Genomic DNA, 22,387 nt, shown 5'->3' on the forward strand with positions numbered 1-22,387 from the left:
ATTTGAAAATTCTGTTTACAGGAACATATCAGCTTAAACAGACAATATCTTACTTAGCGGAAATGCTTGACGCAGATAATAATTTGAAGATTGGATATTCAAAAGAGACTAACAATATTCTCAAACTTGAAGTTCAATCCAGGCATATTAACAGAAAACAATACAAATGTTTCGTTGAGTATAAACCAAATGGTATTGGTTATTCTAGCATCTTAAGACACTGTTGTGATTGTGCTAACGGTAACCGTACTATAGGATGTTGTGCGCATATTGCTACCATAATCTATTATCTTTCACATGGAAGATATTTATCAAAAATCATACGACCAGCTGAAATTCTGTCTAAAATGTTTCTTAATGATCAAATTGAAGTGTGTATTGATGAAGATAGTGACAATGATGAGTGAATCATTTTTTCTATTGTGAACATTCGTTATTTTTAAAAAGCTACTTGTATACGTTCCATAATTTATTTTAAATAGCCTATGAAGATAATAAATTATACTTTGTACGAATTGAACATACTTAACTTCAATTCCTTTTTACCTGATAATTATTACTGTCAATAGATTTTGAATAATCAATTAAGTAGAGGCAGATAAGCCAAATATGGCCTTTTTAAGACCACAAGACGCCAAAAGTACCCTCAAACGATCGATTTCAAGGCTATGTTTAGCTAAAAACAGGCTTTTTTGCGTGAAAACCCTTGCATTATGACATTTTTAGGTTAGTTTTGGGTTACATGGTACCAAAAATGGCCTTTTTCGGCGTTAAATCACTCAAATGAGGGCATTTTTAGGTTAAAGAGAAAAGCAGACACTGACAGAGGCGATATTCTTTTTATATATAGAGAGAAACCCTTTATTACCTCAAATTCTGATAAGACCATCATTGAAAACGTAAGATAATATAAAAAATACGGCTTGGAGCGAACAAAATATTCATTTGATTATGTTTTCATGGGAAGATATGCAAAACTACTCAAAAGGAGTCACTTTAGTAACTAAATTGTAACATAACCAGCTAAAAACGTGAAAAAATGGCAAAAAAATCAGTTTTTGGCTCAAATCGAGTTGTGCCACCATTTTTAAGGAAAAAACGTTAGTGCCATCGTAAAGAACGGGAAAAAGTACACAAAAAAAGTCTACTTAAAAAGTTGCACCTCAAAAACAAGGGGGTCAAAATATCGATTGAAAACTTTAATAATTTTTTTAGATCCGATATTTGAGGTTATGTAATCCCAAAAAAATTGCAGTTATTCATGACATAAAAATACACCAATGTGAATTTTTAAAAAAATGTTTATCCTATAGGGACTTCAGAAAAAAATAAAATCAAAAAAACACGTTTATCGACGTTACTGCGCATGCGCACTAGGCAGAGAGCTAAAAATTTGGCTATGGGAGTTTTTTTTTATCCCCCATCGAATGGTATATAACATATATACATTTTCCAAGGGGGCCATTTCACCATAGTAACCCGGCTATAGCCTTTAAAACGAAAATACTCTAAACTCTTAGTTATTTTATATTTTCTAATTTCAATTTAACATTTTCGTTTGAAAAAGTAGTTTAATTTCATAGTTTCAGTTTTTAAATTTTTGCCTCTGTCACGTGTGTACACATGTCACGGGTTTCTAATTACTATAAGAAGACGAGGAAAAGAGTGCAATGCGGTGGCGGCCATGGCGCGACGACAGAACGTCTGCCTTGCAAGCCAGAGGATCTCGGTTTAAGCCCGGAGTCCGTCACTTTATCGTTGCACTCTTCAATCGTAACACCTTTCGTGCTTTAATTTTTTCAAATTTTATTTTTTCTAAATTTTTGCCGCCATTTTAAATTGATTATTCAATTACTGATTATCATGAAAATGAAAACGCTAAAATTTTATCAAAAAAAGTTATCTATGTTTATAGTTATTTATCACTAGCGAGAACAACAATTAATTAGTGCAGAAATGCCCAATAAAAATAAAAATGAAAAATAGATTATTTGCTGTTGTACAACAATATATGATACATTTATGATACTATAGATTACTTATTTTAAAAGGAATTGGAAATTATTCTAATTCCAAAAGTCAATTAAATGATACCCATATACTTGGATTCAACAATATTATGAAATTTTACTCGATTTTTTATATGCAATCTGCAGTTCATTTTTAGTGATTGTATAATATTTAACCTATAGATAGACATAAAGAATATATTCAAATACTTTTTTCTGGTTCAAATGCAAACAGACACTGGATTTGTTTGTGGTACAAAGACAATGTAATACAAATTTTTGATAGTATTAACAAAAATTACTTGATGGTGATCATAAAGTTTTATTGATAGGCTGTTTCTAAATAAAGATAATTTACGCATATCTTTTGAACAAGTACAGTATCAGACTAATTATTATGATTGCGGTGTTTTTGCTATAGCATTTGCAGTAGCTAGTGTATTTAATATTTGCCCATACAATGTTCAATTTAATATTAGTAAAATGCGAGAGCATTTGATAAGAATGTATGATACATTAAATTTATCATTTTTTCAAATATCAAAATATCATAAAAATAAAATTTATTTTGAAACAATTCCTCAAATTTCAATTATAAGAAACGTTACTCACGCAATAAAATTCGCTGAATTTAAATTATATTTTGATATAATTAATATTTTATTATTATTTATAAACAGCAATCATTAACTCTTTTAGAAGCCAACACAAAGAAAAAGTAAATGCTAAAAATCAATAAAAAAATAATATAGATAATAAAATAATAAGTTCAGCTGATAAAACAACTAATAATTGTAATCATCATTTTGAAAGAATCATACTGATGAATAACTGGTGGATAACAATGACATTGTATATTTATTAAATCAAAATAGCAAAAAATCTTCATGAAAACGAAAATTTGATTAAAACAGTATAATATTTTATAATATCTTATTGATAATAGATTAATATATGGGATATTATAAAATACACAGATGATAGATCAATAAATAATTGATTTGTTTTTTCATATAGTCCATACTTATCATTCAAATTCAACTGTCACATTAACGTTGAAGTGTATTCAACTATATACTGTATTAAATATGTATTTAAATGTACATTTTTTAAAATGATTATATTGATGTAATTTTTAGTATTAGATACATTTAGAATTGTGCATAATTTTAAATATTTTGATATTTCATCACTAAAATATGTATATATGTGTGTGTATATATATAGATATATATTTATTTATTTATGCATAAGAAAGGCTTCAAAATTATTTACAGTTTATGAATAATACTTTTCAAACTTTGTACAATTTTTATTAAATATTTGTTGATTTATTTCCAATTCATCCCTTAAGAGTACTTCAGCAAATATGCATCATTTTGGTTATTTCCTGTTCATTTTTGATATATTTTTAGAAGTTAACTAATAATTTTTTTATATTTTGCGCTATAGTTGAAGGACGAGGCACAGGAATAGGCAACGCGAATGAACAACTCTCCGTATAAATAAACGTAAAAACACTCTGAAGACTTTATTGCTCAATCCTTATTATCACAATAGCGTGAGTGAGCGTGTGCTCTACGCGGCTTAAATATTTTTAGGCCTCAAATATTTTTGGGCCTTAACAGTTTTGGATCTTAAAATTTATAACCTTAAAATATTCAAGCCTTAATAATTTCGGGTTATTTAAATATTTCTGTGTGCCGTGAAGCCATTCATATCTTTACTCAATAACTAACATATTTATATCTATTAGTATAATTCTTATCTCATTTGAATTTTTTGAAGTCCTATAAACTGTGTAACAACATAGACTTAAGGGTAACAATTTTAGACCTGTCTTAACGATCGCCAAAACGAACAGCGCCCCTCTATCCACTGGAACCCATAAAGTCGACAATCACAACTAGTTTGTAGCAAAAAAAGTTCAAATGAAGAACAATATACAAGTCCAAAGCTAATATGACAATACAAAGCAAAATAGAAATAGAAAAATCTACAAATATTATCCTATAAAATATTTGTACGCATGCGCAGACTGCTATTGTAATATATGAATATTATCGTACATATGTTATATGTGAGAGTCGATGGTTTTGTTCTTCGTGAGGTGTTAAGTTCACGATTACAGCGAAAATATCGGGGCGATGAAACGAGTACAATAGATTATCGGTAAATGCGTTCGTTTATTAATCGTAATTCACAATGTACGGTTAAGTGTTTTAGATATATATTAGCAACATGTAAATAATGGGCTATAAATTAGAATAATATGTAACGGGGTGAGACTTGACGTGAGAGGAGTAAATCACAAAAGGAGACGCCGGGACCGAGATCACTAGGCGCACGTGCTATCACTTGAGCCAACGTCGCCATATTTCGTCACTCTCTATCCTTCCTTGATTACCGGCGCATGGTGTGAAAAAAACATTTTTTTTATTAAAACCTAATATCTCACGATTTAGTGAATGGAATTGGATCAAATTTGGTTAGAGTATAGTTTGAACTATGTGGAATACGAGAAAAATATTGAGAAGTCCCAAAATAGTTTTTAAGAGCCCCAAAATTCAAGGTAAAAAGGCCCATTTTGCGATTTTAGCGATCAAATCTTTTTCTTTTTTCAATATTTATAATATTTTTTGGTAAAAAAACTATTCGACTTGCAAATTTTTGTCTACTGAACTTACATTTATCAAGAAAAGTTATCTGAGCTCCTTCAGTTTTCAAGAAAATCGACTTAAATATGATAAATCGTGTATTTTTGGTAAAAAGTTATGTATATATTTTATTTATTTATTTATTTATTTATTTATTATTACAAGAAGAAATTTACAAGGTATGTATTTCATACCTGGAAACCTGCAGAGGTAAATAAAATTACCTGTTCGCAGTCTGGTTACAAAGGAAAAAGTAAAATATAAACAAAACTTAAAATTAAAACTTAAAACTAATTGTAAGATATATACATTTGGCATTAGCTTCTAATAACAAATTTGTGTATTGCATACAGAAACAATTTTTTTCTTTTATTATTTTTCTAACGGTTGTATCGTATCCAGTATTTTATGATTTTCTTTTGAGGGTATTTATTTATATTTAATACTTTTAGTCGATTAGGAAGCTCATTATATACATTAATTGCTTTCATATAGCTGTTCTTATTGCTGATTCTCTTATTTGTTTTTGGTATAATAATACTTCTATTCCTAGTAATACTATCTGATGCTAAGAATTTTTCTTTGAGATCATAGTAGTGTAGTTTAAGAGCTTCGAAAGCAAACAGTTGTCCTATATTTAATGGATTGTCTTGTAACAAAATGTTATTTTTATTGATGATTTTTAAAATTTTGTTTTGTAATTTTTGAACTTGGTCTCGGCTATTCCTATATGCACCGCCCCAAGCAATGATGCCATAAGTTATAATACTATGAAAAAAAGCGTAGTAAATCATTCTGAGAGTCTCTATGGGCATTGATTTAGAGATTTTATAAAAAAATATAGACTAGGTATTTAGTTTTTCCAACTATATATTGCATGTGGTTATCCCACTTTAGATTACTATCAAAGACAACTCCTAAATATTTAAAGTTCTCCACCCTAGTTATACTTTTATCAAGAATTTTAACATTTATCTGAGCTGGTACGCTTCCAATATTACTTCCAAAAGTCATGCACACTGTTTTTCCTACATTTAAGGACTACTTGTTTACTGCCAGCTACTCGGCAATTACACTTAAGAAATTGTTCATGTTTACTTGAGCTTCTATCCAGTCTTTACCTGTAGCTATAATAGCAGTATCATCTGCATAAGAAATTATGGACTCGGGGGGAATCTCCTTTAAGACATCATTAATATACAGGATAAATAGTAGCGGTCCTAATATCGTTCCTTGCGGGACTCCTATGTTAACTATAGTTCTATCACTTTCATTACCGTCTATTTTGACTACTTGATATCTGTCATTTAGATAGCTGGAAAGGAGATCCAACGCTTGACCCCTGATTCCAATACGATATAATTTGGCCAGTAGTATACTGTGGTCAACAGTATCAAAAGCCTTCGCCAGGTCAAGAAAGGTTATTATCGTAGGCTTACTCTTATCGATATTATTATATAATACATTGGTTAGGTAGTTCAGAGCGTCCTTCGTACCAATCCCTCTCATAAAACCAAATTGTTGCTTAGAAATTATATTACTCTTTTCTACAAAATCATTTATTCTATTATACATAATTCGCTCAAGAATTTTTGCAACATTAGATATAAGAGAGATAGGTCGATAATTCGTGATCTTATGTTTTTCGCCTGATTTATAAATCGGCACTACTTCAGCACTCTTTAGAGCATCAGGCCATACCGCTTTTTCAATACACTTATTGAAAATATGGGTCAGAGAACCTGCTATATGATTATTATAGTTATTATGCTATAGTTATAATAATTTAGAACATTGCTGAGTTTTGCCAAACAATCAGCTTTATTTTTTCGTATGATAAAGAATTTGAAATACAGTATTTGAAAGGCCTTTAAGGTATAAAGACCTGTTTGGCTGCCATTTTTTTAGTAAAGGTTCGGGCTCTTGAGTTTGAGGATTTCGGAGTTTGAGGGTTTAGAGAGATTTGAGGTTTTTAGGGTTGCGGGATACGCGATTTTGAGGTTATGGTGTTTGGGGTTTTGGGGTCATGGGGTTTTGTGATTTCAGGGTTATGGGTAAAAATAAATGTATTCCTTCAAATAAGTTAAGGTATTCATACATTCATTTTTAATAAATGATCCAAATATAAAAATTGGACGAAAATTGTATGCCCGCCATATTTTCCGGGCAAAAAAGCAAGTTATATGTCGTGTTACCAACATTTTATAAAATGTAAAATGCTTTCTATCAAAATAAAAATGTTTATAAATATATACATAACTTTTTACCAAAAATACACGATTTATCATATTTAAGTCGATTTTCTTGAAAACTGAAGGAGCTCAGATAACTTTTCTTGATAAATGTAGGTTCAGTAGACAAAAATTTGCAAGTCGAATAGTTTTTTTACCAAAAAATATTATAAATATTGAAAAAAGAAAATATTTTATCGCTAAAATCGCAAAATGGGCCTTTTTACCTTGAATTTTGGGGCCCTTATAAACTATTTTGGGACTTCTCAATATTTTCCTCGTATCCACATAGTTCAAACTATACTCTAACCAAATTTCATCCAATTCCATTCACTCAATCGTGAGACATATCCTCGAGCACGTGAGTCTGCGGAGGCGTCGTGAGAGTTGATGCTACGTAGCTTAATCGCGAATAATATATATGTACGTGAGAGGCAAGCGCGGGGAGAAGGTAGAAAGTGCGGAGAAAAATAACAAAGAGCGAGTTGAGATTAGACTTAGCTTTATATAATGCAAAGCAGTGTACAAATGCGACGTGACGCAAGAGAGAGAGACTAAGCAGAGCCTAATGCTGAAAGAGAAAATAGCGATCAAGCGGGTACTTACATTCGCCCTCGTACAGGTTCGCAAGGGGATGATTAATTTGTTTATTATTGATTTGTATATGTCTACATCTACTATTATATAAAAGTAAAGTTAATGTACCTGTGTGCTCTGAAGCCATTCACCTCTCTTCTCAATAACCGACATATTTTATTTGTTTACTATTAATTTATATTTCATAATATACAATATTTTTTGTATATATCTTATTTGAATCATCATCATTTTTACTTTTATCTTGGAAACTTGAATTTTTTTAAAGTAAAATAGTTAAATTTTTCTTTAACGTTACCCTGGATAATGCTACATATCGACGTTCGAGAATGAGAAGCAGCTAGTCTAGACAAAGGCTCAGAATGCAGCTACTCCAGAAAATCGCTTTGGAAAGCAGTTACTCCAGAAAATTTCTTCAGGAGGCAGCTACTCCAGAAAAAGTCTTGGAAAGCAGCTACTCCAGAAAACGAGCCAGAAAGCAGCTGCTCCAGAAAACGCGTCAGAAAGCAGCTACTCCAGAAAGCGTGTCAGTAAGCAAGTAGTCAAGAAAATCATCCAACAACCAGATTCCTTTTTCGAGTAGCAAGAAGCAGCTACTTCAGAGCTAGTTTAAAAACCAGACAATTCAGCGCGCGAGTCAATAAGTAGACATCCCAGACAACTTGAAAGTATTTGATTAGGCAGGAATTGATAGTGTTCAAGCGCGGGGGGCTGCTCACACGCGCCGTAAGGGATGGGGATCTTTTTACGTGCTGTTCTCCGGCAATCTCATTGTTTCTTTCGCGAGATAGAATCTTGAAAAGTGCTACAGCTACATCCACTTGATCATCATCCCTTATGTTAGGGGTGAAAATTATAAAACGAAACTTTAAAATAATTTAAAAAAAACGGTGAAAAAATATTCGCAAGTGGTTTTCGAGTCCTTTCGAACTCGATTACCGTGCTGCGATCACCCCCCCCCCCATTTTAAGGGGTGCGGGGGTGAAAAGGTTAAAAAAAATCGTCGGATGAAAATTATTTCAATTTTCGGTAACAATTATTCTAAAGAAGAATAAAATGTTTGGACAACATTTATTTCACCCCTGACTAGTGTCAATCGTATTACGAAAACAAATGATTTTCGTGCAAAATAGACACAATTGTTGTTTCATAAATGGGGTAACCTTTGATCATTATTATACCACACAGCCATACTTTTTCGCGCAAGCAAAGTCACTGGTGAGATAGGTGATTTTTTTGTAGTTCATTTTATAAATATTCTATTTTTTTAGGCACGACTGCGACACGGAAGTGCCTTATAGTTTCGATGACCGCGACACGGAAGTGCCTTAATGTGTGCGATGCGATGTCTCACGCAATTTTCGATTGGTCGGGCTGAAATTTTGAGAGGGGTCTCCTCTTGCACAAACTAGAAAACTAATTTTTTTCTTTTCCGATCCTCTACGGTTTTTTTAAGCGGTCATAATTCGTTCAATTTTCGCGTGTTTTTTGAATAAAAAATTTGTTTTACACGATTATCTTTAAGTGACCTTCAATCAGTCGGGCTAAAAGTTTGTGTGCAAAGTCCCCTCGTAAAAGTAAAGTGCCAAATTATTTTGGGCTTCGTCCTGCATGTATACGCAAAATGCGGTCACCGCCAAAAATCGCTAAAAATGGTTTTTTGGCTTCAATTCGAATTCTAAGCATTTCACAAAAAAAAGTTGAAATATACGACGTGTCGCGTGTCCGCGGACGAATTGGAATTTTCAGCGAAAACCTTAAAACACGAGTCGAAGTAGTTTTGTATATGAAACTCTAGCCACGCTAGCATCCAGTAGCCACAAATTATTGCTACGAGCTCGAGAATTTTTTCGAGCCCGACTCCATTTATTTCCCGTGTATCTTAATGTGTAAGTAGCCGGGAATTTCTCATTCGCCTCGTAATTTATTCAACGCATCGGATATTTCGAGAGACAGCGCTCGAGTAGGGTATCAAGAGAGCAACATCTGTGTTAGAGTCGCCGGAGAGGAGAGTAGAAAAGCTGGGCCGAAAAATCAGCCTAGGGCATTTTTTATGCGGAAGGTGTCCCAACTCTCTTGTTACCTATACTTTCTCTGGGACGCATTCCCTCTGGCGGGTGGCCTCTCGCTCACTCCTTTACTCCGGCGGCAAAGTGAAGGCGAGAAAACGGAGGTGCACTTCCGGAGCATTAATAACACTGGTAGCTGCTTATTTGTTAAACGTCCACCCTGCAGCGGGCGCGAGAAACCGCGCGCAGTCTCCTGGCTTACCTACGGCTATGCTCGATCTGCAAATCGTCTGATTCTCACCGATTATCGCTGAAATACACCGGGAACTCTTTACTTTACTCTTACTCCCTTAGTTTATGTTCGCGTATTATACGTCTCCTTATAATATATGTATCACCTAGCACGGTTTGATTCTCGCGCCTCTGCGGTCTGAGATCGACTAGCGCGCGCGAGAGTAGATAAACAACGCGGATACGGGCGCCCCCACCACGCCATCCTCAGCACACCTGTGCAGGTGAGAATAGGCCCCGGCCTCATGGAATGTTCTAGAAGCTTTTGACGTCATCGCTAGGCCTGCCGCCCCCCTGTGCAGGTGAAGCCACTCACCTGTGCAGGTGAGAATCGAAAAAGAAGGTCACTGCAGGGTACCCGGGAAGCTCGTTGGGGCTCAGGGCGGTAAACTCCGGTGCTCCAGGAGTCCGCGCTCAAGGTCGAGTCAATGCGTGGAATATTCTAGTGAGGCTCACGTCACCGGCCGACATGCAACTCGTCGCATCTTTTCGTCGACTCGCGGATCACATTACACCTGTTATTCTTTCATTATGCGCGCTTATTCGTATATACTCTCCTCGGATAGCATATACGCATCTTCTCACTGCATCAATAATTGCTGCGTATTATCGGCATCTCTCTCTCTCTCTCTCTCTCTCTCTCTCTCTCTCTCTCTCTCTCTCTCTCTCTCTCTCGAGCACGTATTCCAATACTGCAAACTGTATTGTGCGTAATATTGGGAGCGCTCTCTCTCCCACATGCTGCATCACAGGTCAGACAGCATCTACGCAATGCATACCAGCAGTAGCTAGCCGCATGGATCAAGTTAGACGTGAGCACCTTTATCTGTACGCATCGACGGAATAATAAGCTCGACTACAAAATGCGACGAGACCCGTGTGACGGGGGTGATTGCGTCAGCGGTTAGCTGCAGGGTGTCTTCGGACGGCATACTTCCTGCTGTCTCCAGGAGGATGCTCAAGGTGTGCATCTGACACCGGGAGTCGGCTGCATATTTCGGTGTACTCCGGGTAGTTTACGAGAGATCCGCTCAAGCTCAGAGGCTACGCATTACAGAATTTTCTGGGAGCAGGCTATAGGTCAGCGTGCATCTTTCGGCATAAGTCGCGCGGTGATCAGGTTGCATGTGTTTTTCCTTGCAAAACGTCAGCCCGGTGAGCGGTAGCTGACAGTCGCTGCAGTATCGGATTACCCAGCATTGTTTTTTCGCAGGTCCGTATATCCAGCGTAGTATGTAGCCGCGGATATTTTGTCAAGTGGTGTCTTATTGTCACTGCTGCGAATCACTTTCGATCAAGTCATCTTTCGCTAGTGATATTCTTCTTCTACGAATGCGCGGCTCTTCTGAAGACGATTCGCATGAACGTCGCAGTGAATATAATGCTGTAACCGCTATTCTCGAGCGAATAATATTTACATGAGTACCGACTATGATGCTGATGAATATTCCAAATATTTAATCTATTATGATGTTAATAATCTGTGTAGATGGGCAATGCAACAATCACTACCATATAGGGGCTTTAAGTGGATGACAGAGACAGCAATCAGTCAAACCGACTTTTCCAGCGTAGATGATGATTCAGCAATTGGCTACATTCTTGAAGTGGACTTGGAGTATCCAGAGCAGCTTCACGACGATCATAGAGACTTGCCTGACCTCAGCACATGAAGCCACCAGGTTCAACGTACTCGAAGCTCATGACGACTTTACACTCTAAAGAGCGATATGTTTTGCATTATCGAAATTAATTTTTATATTTTGCAACGAATACATAGAGTCTTACAGTTTAATCAGAGGCCATGGCTAAAAGCGTATATAGATTTGAATAAAGCGTATAAAGTTAATGAATAATGCAGTAATTTGGCAAAACTATGGAAAACGTGAGAAAGCGAGTTGACCTGAAAATAGTTACCAAATGGGACGGCCGGTACGGTGCTGAAGCTCTTATTAGACAACCTAATTTTCACAGTCGCAGCATACTAGATGAAAATTTGTCAATTATAGAACTGACTAAAACTGAAGTTAATATGGATAAACCTATTTATGTTGGACTCTGTGTACTTGATTTATCAAAAACGTTAGTATATAGTTGCTGTATACAGACACGGATAGTTTAATATACGAATTACGTAATATAGATATATATGAAGTTATGAGGCGGGATATTGAACATTTTGACACTTCGGACTATTCGGAGAACAATACCTTTGGAATGCCACTGGCAAACAAGAAAGTAGTTGGCTTAATGAACGATGAGTGCAACGGACGCATAATGACCGAATTTGTTGATTTGAGCAGTAAAATGTACAGTATTCGAGTGGAAGGTCAGGAGAAGGTGAAAAAAGTAAAAGGCGCGAAAACTGCTGTAGTACAAAATTCAATAACTTTTGACGATTACATACAGTGTTTACAGAACATATCTACGCAGTCTCGTGAACAATGCATTATTCGTTCTCACACGCATAATGTATTTAGTGAAAAACAAGTAAAATTAGCTTTAAGCCCACACGATGATAAAAGGTACTTGCTACCAGGTGAAACTGATACTTTACCTTGGGCCATTATACGATTATGCAGACAGATTAAGAATAAATTATATATATGTATATATATATATATATATATATATATATATACATATATATATATATATATATATATATATATATATATAATGTTAGAATAAAAAGACAAGTTTTAAACATTTATTTATAAATCTGATTTATTTATCCAACTATTGTGCGTATTATCGAACCCTAACCATTTTACATAAAGCTTATTTCCTCATTTTTTCAATACTTTCTCTACAAGATAAACATCTAGATACTTGGCTTTAAGCAATTCCTGTTCGTAAAAACCACCAGCGATGTGTTGATCTCGATAGTCCTTCAGCTTGTACGTTGGCACTGGATACGTTGGCACAACTTGACTAATGGTGAAAATCTCTGTTGACCAGTTGGGTGTATAACCCTTCTCAAATACTTGCTTCATTTTGCTCACTCGTACCTTATTTCCAACCTTAAATTTGGCTTTTTTTCTGCTTTCTTGGTGAGAGAAACGTTGAAGGACTTGAGTTTCATTCTCTCTGCTGACATCTTTAGGTTTCATACCGATGGTGCGGTGCTTGCTGTTATTGTACTCGTCAGTAAATCAGGTAAGATATCGAGCCATTTATAATACCCCGTAAACTAAATTGCATCCACATCTTGTTCTTGAGTGTGCGAATGAAGCGCTCACAGATTGAAGCTTTGAGATTGCTATATGTCGAGTAGAGATTAATGCCATACTGTTTCATAAGGCTTTCAAACGAGGAGTTGTAAAATTCTTTGCCTCCCCGGATGGAAAAAATAATTGGTACTTTAACGTAAATTACTGTAAAATAGTGTACATGGAAGTAAGTCCTAGTACGATTACGTACATACTTGTACTTTGTCGTACGTTTCCGTACGTTTACGTGCATTGTTGTTAAAATTTGGACTTTCTTACAGTGTTATACGCAATCATACGAAAACGTACGCGATCGTACTGTAATCTACCAGCACGTACTACGCGCAATAGTAATGACATTTAAATGCTCTCGAGATTTTTTTAAGGTTAAGAAAACCCAATTTCAAAGTATATAGGGTTGCGCTGTCAACAAATCGTACTTTTTCTTGCCAGCGCGGCGCTGTCGCGCCCCTTGATTACATTCACCACATGTTATATGATTTGTTAAACTTTTATTATCGACATGTAGCAATTTTTTTAACATATATTTTGAACGTGGGAAAATATTTTTTTTTCAAAATATAATTAAAAATCTCAAAAATATCAAGTAAGGCGACCCATGTGAATGAATGTTTCTTCGTTAAAGTTAAAAATAATAGTAGCACTTTAGCAACATTGACACCTGAGCAATTATAAAATTTTGTTTTTAGCTTTTCTGTTGACATTTTTTTCTTGCATCCTTTTCTCTATAAAAAATGTGATAATGTACTTAATTAATTGTAGCGTCAATTATTATTTGTATGTTTTGATTTTATTATTAGCTTTAGTGAAACCGTAGTACATGCAATAGAATGCAAGAAGTTTACATTATCATGCGTGATAACTCATTTTATATTCCCAATATTAATTACTCAATCTAAAAATTGTACAACAAAATTACTGCAAAATTACTTTAAGGTAATACATAACAAATAAACTCAACTATAATTATTTTGCGCATTCTACTCTCCATACAGCAAGTATATTTACATACAAAATAAACGATAAATACCTTTACACCAGAAGTTTCATCAATTTCAATACATGGTTCAGCCACTACAATTGGCGCGTCGTTACCTCGAGGATCTTCACTTTGATTTACATTCCATACATCATCTGGATTAGTAGGTGATATTTCATTTTCAGCATCAAAACTGTTTGTTCCAAAATATAGATAGTACTAATAAAGGAAACACTTACATCAGTATTAAAAACACTATAATGTAAATGCTGACAATGTGCTTCAACTTTTTTTTTATTTTCTTTTCCGGTAATACCAAGTACTTCGGGGAATCATTTTATTGTGCTTTCCATCATAGTATAGCTTGTAATATCCTTTTGAGTACATATTTTAGAATTATTTTTCTACTAATCTGCAAATACAACAAATTTTAAATTGTAATTTTATCATAGATGCTTTTATCTTGACTATACATACAAAAATGACCTGTGTTTAATTGCCAAATGTTTTCACAACAAATTTTCACAGTATGCTGTTAAAAAATTCTAATACTTATAGTTACATAAACAAATTATGTATAAGTATGTTTTGAAGGTTAAGTTTCATTAATTTATTATTTTCAACATTATATACTTAGCGATTCTATGCTATGACTATCATTTGCTCGTACACAAATAAATTTTTAAATTGCATGAATTAAAATCGAAATAAATTAAAGACCAGATGAAAACTGTTAAATCGAAATAAGCATAGTGGTATATTTACTTAACTGTAGGTATAGTAGGCCTTTACTGACGTGCTGCAGTCTGAATATAGGAAGCAATAGCACTCTTATGTTGCTTACTATCGTAGGTTATATATCTATTATGTATATATATGAAAAACAGGAACGGTTAAAATATGTTCCTATCTTCAATCGCAATCTACCTTTATTATCCCTTTTATAAATGTAAAAACTAATAGATAAAAAGATCGCTTATTTACACGAGTTCGTTAAGGCGGTCCGTCTTCTTCTTCTTAGTTTCTGGCAATGAGTCCGACTCGTGTTGCCATCACCCGGTGATATGGCGGATGGCGGCCCGTCTAGAATGCGTTTCGCTGTGCGATCTTGAGATCAGCGCCATCTCTCCTACAACGACGAAACTCTCACAGTGAATGCCGCGCTATATGTTAGTATATCAGTATATGTTTTTATGGCCAAGTTTTATTGTATACATGTCAGGTATATAACGAGAGGCGAGACAGACCCGTTAACATTATCAGACTATCAGAGGTTATAATAAAAAGATTCACTGCGAAAGAAGTATATAATTATACGCAAGTACATAATTGTGAAATGTAACGAAAGCCTAAAAAATTGTTTAGATTAATCCTATTAGTGTGCAAGTTATCACCTTAAAAGGACGTAGAAATTCCTCGAGACCACTGCGAGGACTACTGCAAGAGTATGTCTGATCCTGATGGCAATGAAGAGGAAGAAAATGAACCCCATGCCTACATTCACATATCCCCAGAGAAAATAGGAGAAACATTTGAGCGATATGTAGTGTCTGTCAGTGCACTAAGAAAATTTGATTACGCTCAATACGTAATAAATTCTGCCATGTTTGATAAGAAGCTCGTAAAGTACAAGGACAGCACATCAGGAAATAAAGTTAAATGCTTTGTGTTGTATGCAGCAGGTTAGTAAATATTAAGATTATAGAATGTTATAATATAATGAATGTATTTGTCGTTAATTTTAATTTTTTCATTTTCATGTTTTCATTTTTTAGATAGCTTTCATTTAGTGTATAACACTCGGTTAATACTTTTCTGCCGTGTTATAACCAGGGCGCGTCGTGTCGCCTGCGACCTAAATAACTCCTCCGAATTTAACAAGGTTAGTGACGGACGGAAGTCTTCTGGCGCGTAGTCATCTGCTAGGCACCTAAACAATCGACACATTCTGTCTTCATCAGCCCCCCTATCCTGCAAACCTAAGAAATCTAACGCTTGACCTAACGCATTCGTGTCCATCGATCTTACGTGGTCTTGTATTGCTACATGCGATCTGCTTAAGTCTATGTACGAGCCAGTTAAAGACATTGTGCTCGTTGAGTATTCTGACATTTAATAGAAGCAGAGCCGAGTCAAATTCAGCACAACCAAAAAACTCAGGATTCAACAATCCAAGTTACTCTCGAAGTGAATTTAATAATTAGTTGTCGACACTGGAACACACGTTTGCTTTTTCGATTAATACGTGTGATTTAATTTTAATCATTCAATTAAATTTGTATAACGGTAACAATAATTTGTTTTTGAACCGCGATAAATTGCCTGACAGATCAAGTAATCACGCACGTTTTGTGCTACAAGTTTTAAAATCTGAGAAAGAGAAAAAAAAACTTACTAATTTGTAAAAAAAAAACAATTCCACTTTAATAAATTATTTGTGAATTTAAATGTTACTAACTCCCTCTATCATGCAAAAGTTTTTTTTTCCTCTACGCGAATTCGAAAAAGCAATTATACGCCGGAGCGGCTGTGTGTTGATTGTATATGTATATTTATTCGTACTCAACTACACAGCTATTTTTCTCACAAAACCAGGCTCAAGATCTCGCGAAAATTTTCTAAATTATTATCGCTATTTATGCCTTAACATTCCTAATAACACAACAATTTGTTGAACTGCGAGATTACGGCTTAAACAGTAGTCAAGTTCAAAAATTGCATCAGAGTGCAAAAAGAATTCTCAAAAATCCATACAATAGTTTGAATTCCTATACTGACTATAGTTCATCCGTCTCACTCGCACTCAGCCAAAAATTCCCTGCCTAACGGGCGACACTGTAAGAATTCGAGCTCTCGGTTCGCGGCGAGCGATGTAAACAATGTATACGCTCGCTGTCGCTGGCCGCTCGGTCGTTGACCGTTTCGAATTTTGAAGGCTGATGCCTGCCGCTACAAAGTTAAACTGCGCGTATTATTCGACGCTGTCTAATATTTTGTACCGTTGCGGTCAGTTTATTTTCCGAGTCTCACTTACGTCTACAATGTATCGACACTTTTCTGCCGTGTTATAACCAGGGCCAGAAGGGCCCTGTTTATTGTAAATTAACGTCGGGCGTGCAGAAGGCACGGCTCGGCCGACTCAGATCATGCACGTGTTTTTACACGAGCCCGCGGAGGCGGCGTAGGTCGGGTCGTAGGAAATAACACACGAGAAGTTTAGATAAGGAAATGTATATTCAATTGTAACTATACACGGAGGTGCAAACGCCGCACACTTCGACGAACGATAAAGAGAGACGAGAGATATTACCCCGTCGACGTGAGAGTGAGAGTGCAGGTACTTACAACTCAGTAGTGGCAGTACTTGACGCAACGGACGCAGTCCAGTCTCGGACGTAGAGATGCAACAGTTCGGACGGGCGTCGCAGCGACTCGTCGGTAACGCACGGACGAATATCGTTCGCTCTCGGGATGCTCGCAGGACTCACAGCAAACCCGCGTATAGTATTAGCGCGAGCTACTCGTGTGGATAGCGCAGCGAGACTAACTCTAGTCGCGGCTCTCCCGGCCGTCGGCACATCGTTGTCATATCTCGCCAACGCTGTGCGGCCAGGCAGCAACCGCGCTACCTATGCTCTCACTCTCTCTGTCTCTATCTTGCCTCGTTTCTCGTTCTCGCTCGTTTCGGTGATCGTTGGCAGCTTGCTGAAACAATAATCTTATTACAATTAGTACATGATTAGCCGTTAGACATTTGACGTGCACTCGGCCGTCACAAGTGCAATCAAAAATTAACTCCGGAAAAAGATTTGGTATACCTTCAGCTGTCCATGACGAATCTAGTGGACTTCCTGACAACTCTAGTATAAAAGATAAGGAGAATTCTGATTCAAATAATAGGCAGAATAACGACACGTTGAAAATTTTGAAACGAGCTAAGTCAGCAAGAAAGGTATTCTTATTATATTCCAATTATTTATAAAGATAAAATAACCTTTTATGTGATTCTATATTTTGTTATATTTCTAATGTACAATCTCTAAGAATATCTAATTTTATATAGAACTTGAAGAAATCAAAAGCGCAATCATCTAAAGAATCTTCTGAATAGATTTTAAAAAAATATCTAAAAACTGTTACAAATCCTGAGGGTAACGAAGATTTAGATGAGGATGTATCTCAAGACAATGAAAGTTTTATATCAGATATTCTTTCGTCAACGCGAAAATCGCCGATTGGAGATAATGCTGTAAGTTATGAAAAAATTTGAGCAGCCTGATTTGTCTCGCTTTTTTTTTCTTTTTTTTTAATGATATTTATAATTTAAGTTTATGTATATGTACTTGAATATATTGAAAATACTGGGCCGTTAACTAATAAGTAATTTTTCCAAACAGCATAATTCAAAAAAACAGTAACCCCAGGATGGATGAAGAAAACGATCATTCAGCATATAAATCCGTAATAAGGGCGTATAAAGATCAATTAAATTTTTTTAAAAATAAATATGAAGAATCACAAAAACAATTGAATGAATAGAAGTTGAAGTATGATAATATCTCTACATGTAACATCTGGCTTGACAGGTAATTGATGTTATATTAATTATATCAATAATATACATATATAATGATATTTGTAATGTATTCAAGTAGTTACACTTTTTATATTATAACTTTATTAATAATGTTTTTATTTTAGATGGAGCATTGTTAGAATATTATGATAAACTTTATAAGTATTCTGGACCTTTACAAATCGATGACAATTCTGACTGCTTAAAACTTCTTCATAATGTTGAGTGTAACATTGTAGCATATAAAGATGCATTCAAATCATCAAAACCAATTCAGGTTGTTCGACTATTAATGTTTGGCATTTATGGATACGAAGACCTATTAACTCGTTGCCAAAAAAATGAAAAAGAAACAGCTGGTTTACAGCCATTGTGTAAAATAAGGAGTGAAGCCATTGAAAGAGAGCTTTACAGATTTTGAAGACTCAACAATTATAATGCACAACTAATAAAGCTAGAACTTCAAGAAATCGATAAGTATTATCATAATGCACTCTCATGTGCCAAACTGAAAAGAAAACGTAATGATAAAGTGCAAAGAGCTTTAGATGACCTGGAACGGCAAAGAAATGATTTCCAGAGTGAACAGTGATAATCTTTTATTATGGAGAGTGATAAAAGTATTTTTTTAAGAAATACGTTACTAAAAGCTGAATAACATTAGAAATGTTAAAGTACAAACTCGATTAATAATACAATGAATGTAGTTAATAAAAATAAATATATTACCAAATGTATCTTGCATTATTCTATTACCTTAAAATATTACCAAAAATGCTTTGAATTACGTTTTTATTTGTACATTTATATTAAATTCGATCCGTGTTTAAAAAAAATATATAAAAAGTAAGCACGCTGTAATTTGATAGTGTAAATAAAATATACGTGTGTTTTTTTTGCGTTTCAGCACACAATTTTACAAAGTAAAACAAATACTCTGATAATGTGTATATTTAGGTACGTTTTGGAACGATTTCGTACATTATTGTAAAATACTGTAGGATTCTGTATGTTACCGCACGAATCTGTACGTTGCCGTACTTTTCGGTACGAAATTTCACAGAGTCGAAAAAAAATTTCAAGATAAATGTACATTTTGGTATGTTTTAGTACAAGATTGTACGTTTTTGTATATTGCTGTACGATTCAGTACGTTTGCGTAGGATGACGTACGATTACGTACGATGTGTCCAAATTTTAACACTAACCTACGTAATCGTACGGAAACGTACGGAAACGTACAGAAATGTAACTAAAAACTACGATTTTTATTTCCATCCGGGTCGATCGGTATGCAAGTTCTTTGGCACACGTCCCTGTTGCAGAATAGACTTCCGAATTAATTGATCGCTGAAGGACTGCTAAATTCACTGCATTGTTCAGCTCTAGGGTCATCTTCTGCTTCCAATGTCGAAGTGTCCGTCGGCAGTTAATTTATAGTCAACACCAGGGGCACCACGACGACCTTTAGAGCGATTCGACTGACGTCCAAACACATCGACGATCATCTTGCTACTGACTTCAACGTGCTCGCGACTACGGTTAATATATAATTTTAGCTTCTCGCAACTCTTCGACGATGGAATGGATTTCATTCAGATGACTATTATTTCCAGCTAATCGTTCAGCTATGAGCAAGCGTAGACGATCAACTAGTTCGTTGGGATCATCCCAGTATATGTAGTCCATGAGAGTTCCTTTTCTTGCAACTTTATATCTTGGTAGAAGCCCACCACCGGTCTTGCTTTGCACTTTGAAAAGTGGAGCAATGATATTGTTATATTTCTTACTGTTCTGTTGACGTATAGGCTGGTTGTAACTGTAATATTTTCTGTATACGTTTGTAGCTTCGAGAATATTTTTATAATTTTGAAATCCATGTGAACGCTTCGTCAGCTTGAGAGCGACTATTGTTGTAGCTATAAAAAGCGCGTTTATAATGTTTTAAGATCAGTCGAGAGCTGTACTCTCATGCATCATGATCGTACATAAGCTGCAACAACGCAAAGGTCGTCGTTTAGTGAATTCACTTATCCATAAGCTCCCAGTCGAGTTGCATCTCCCAGGATATCAGTACTGCGGCCCTGGTACTAAACTAGCAAAACGTCTAGCACGTGGAGATCCTGGAATCAATACTCTTGATAGAGCTTGCAAGGAGCACGATATTGCCTACTCACAGAATCGAGAAAACGTTGAAGCAAGGAACGCTTCAGATAAGGTTTTAGCTGCAAAAGCCTGGGAGCGAGTCCGAGCGGCAGACGCAGGAGTTGGTGAAAAAGCAGCTGCTCTCGCCATAGCAGGCACCATGAAAGTAAAATCTAATTTTGGAATGAGCCTTAAACGGATTAAAAAGAAGCCATCTATTTCACTGGCTAAAGTGATCAAAGCTGCTTCCACTTCTGCTGTTCCAAGCAACAACTTTCACGCAGTCATTCGTAGCGCTCTGAAGGCTGCTCGCCAAGCTATAAACAAGGCTGGGGACAAGAAAAATATACGTATTCCACGTATGCTGTCAGTCCCATCCAAAATCGGAGGATTCCTACCATTTCTCATTCCGATATTTGCCGGGTGAGTGCAACAGGTGCATTAGCAGGTGGCGCTACTGGTATCGCTAAAGCAGTGAACGATGCTAGCGCCGCTAAATGACAGCTTGACGAAAGCCAAAGACATAACAAAACAATGGAAGCTATTGCGCTCGGTGGTAAAGGTCTCTATTTGAAACCTTATAAAGAGGGCTATGGTATGTACCTGAAACGTGGGCAAGGTTTAAGAAAAAAAAAAACTTCAAATTGCCACAACGCGCACTAACTGACGCTGGCCTTCTCAAATATGCCCGCATCCTAAAAATTCCATATTTTCGGGGTGTTTACATGCGAAATGCACTACCAGCGAGTGGACCACACTATCGCGAATCAGCAATCGTCAATCTCGATGATAAAAATGGATCAGGCACGCATTGGGTCGCCTATCGAAAACGAGGCAACCATGTAGTGTATTTTGACAGTTTTGGTAATTTACAGCCACCTGGGGATCTTATGGAGTATTGGAATGTGAGCAGAGTCAAGTACAATCAGGAGCATTATCAAGATTACAATAGCTACAACTGAGGGCATCTTTGCCTAAAATTTCTTCTGAATGATATATAAGTGTTGGTTCTGCTTCGGCTTCAGTCAGTTTAGTTCAAGTAGTCATGGAAGATTCACTAACACTGAGCCTGTCTAAAACTTCAGCTGTATTGGAAGCTCAATATTTTCCACCGCTTGAACTTTCACCTAACAAAAATTACGTTCTCGGACTTGTTAAGTTGTTGACATTCAATTCAATACCAAACATCGATACAGGTAATAACAAGTTTTACGTGGGAGGAGAAGTGATAATTTTGCCTACAGGCAGCTACGAGATTGAAGACATTGAGAAGAGTCTGAAAGAGGCGCTTGTAGGTTGTTGTGCACTTACACCAAAAGGCATAACCCTCAAACTCAAGCCGAATAACAACACCCTTCGTTGCATGATCAAGTGTAATCGATCGATTGATTTCCAGCCAGAAGATTCTATCGGCAAATTATTGGGTTTCACGAGTCTCGTATTGTCACCAAATACTGATTACGAATCCGACTTGCCAGTAACCATTCTCAAAGTTAACGCTATACGCGTCGAGTGTAATATTACATCTGGGGCATACATAAATGAGCATAAGGTACACACCATACACGAATTCTTTCCAGCTGTGTCACCAGGCTACAAGATTATCGAAGTACCATCGCCAATTATTTACCTACCAGTCACTGTCAAGACTATAAATAAC

The 22,387-nt window shown here is 35.7% G+C and overlaps 3 protein-coding genes across 9 annotated transcripts in view; 2 read left to right on the forward strand and 1 right to left on the reverse strand.

Annotated features, from left to right (window-relative positions):
* The window catches only part of LOC100115274, a 106,946-nt gene extending 91,874 nt beyond the window's left edge, over positions 1-15,072 (reverse strand). For 6 of the 7 annotated variants that reach the window (XM_032602027.1, XM_031929989.2, XM_031929986.2 and 3 more), the window contains exons 1-3: positions 14,777-15,072; positions 14,246-14,418; positions 14,058-14,161 (exon numbers count right to left, since the gene is read on the reverse strand). The gene's annotated coding sequence lies outside the window, so the exon portion shown is untranslated. Of the gene's footprint in view, positions 1-14,057; positions 14,162-14,245; positions 14,419-14,483 lie in introns of all 7 variants that reach the window. The other variant, XM_032602028.1, reaches the window with a different exon arrangement.
* A 511-nt stretch (positions 15,073-15,583) lies between these two features.
* LOC107981507 overlaps positions 15,584-22,387 on the forward strand; it is a 204,044-nt gene continuing 197,240 nt past the window's right edge. The window contains exon 1 of the mRNA XM_031930020.2: positions 15,584-15,688. The gene's annotated coding sequence lies outside the window, so the exon portion shown is untranslated. The remainder of the gene's footprint in view (positions 15,689-22,387) is intronic.
* On the forward strand, positions 17,708-19,090 carry LOC100678607. Its single transcript, XM_003425974.4, has 4 exons — positions 17,708-17,958; positions 18,070-18,255; positions 18,404-18,592; positions 18,708-19,090. The coding sequence occupies exons 3-4, from the start codon at positions 18,556-18,558 to the stop codon at positions 19,001-19,003; spliced, it is 333 nt and encodes a 110-aa protein (XP_003426022.1). The 5' UTR covers positions 17,708-17,958; positions 18,070-18,255; positions 18,404-18,555; the 3' UTR covers positions 19,004-19,090.

This window comes from Nasonia vitripennis (genome assembly GCF_009193385.2).
Source record: "Nasonia vitripennis strain AsymCx chromosome 4 unlocalized genomic scaffold, Nvit_psr_1.1 chr4_random0007, whole genome shotgun sequence".
NCBI lineage: Eukaryota > Metazoa > Arthropoda > Insecta > Hymenoptera > Pteromalidae > Nasonia > Nasonia vitripennis.

Bases quoted from the DNA above. Each gene is read 5' to 3' on its own strand.
- LOC100678607 (XM_003425974.4), top strand. From the start codon at position 18,556: ATGATAATATCTCTACATGTAACATCTGGCTTGACAG. The intron at 18,593-18,707 runs GTAATTGATGTT...TTTTTATTTTAG, and splicing joins TGTAACATCTGGCTTGACAG to ATGGAGCATTGTTAGAATAT.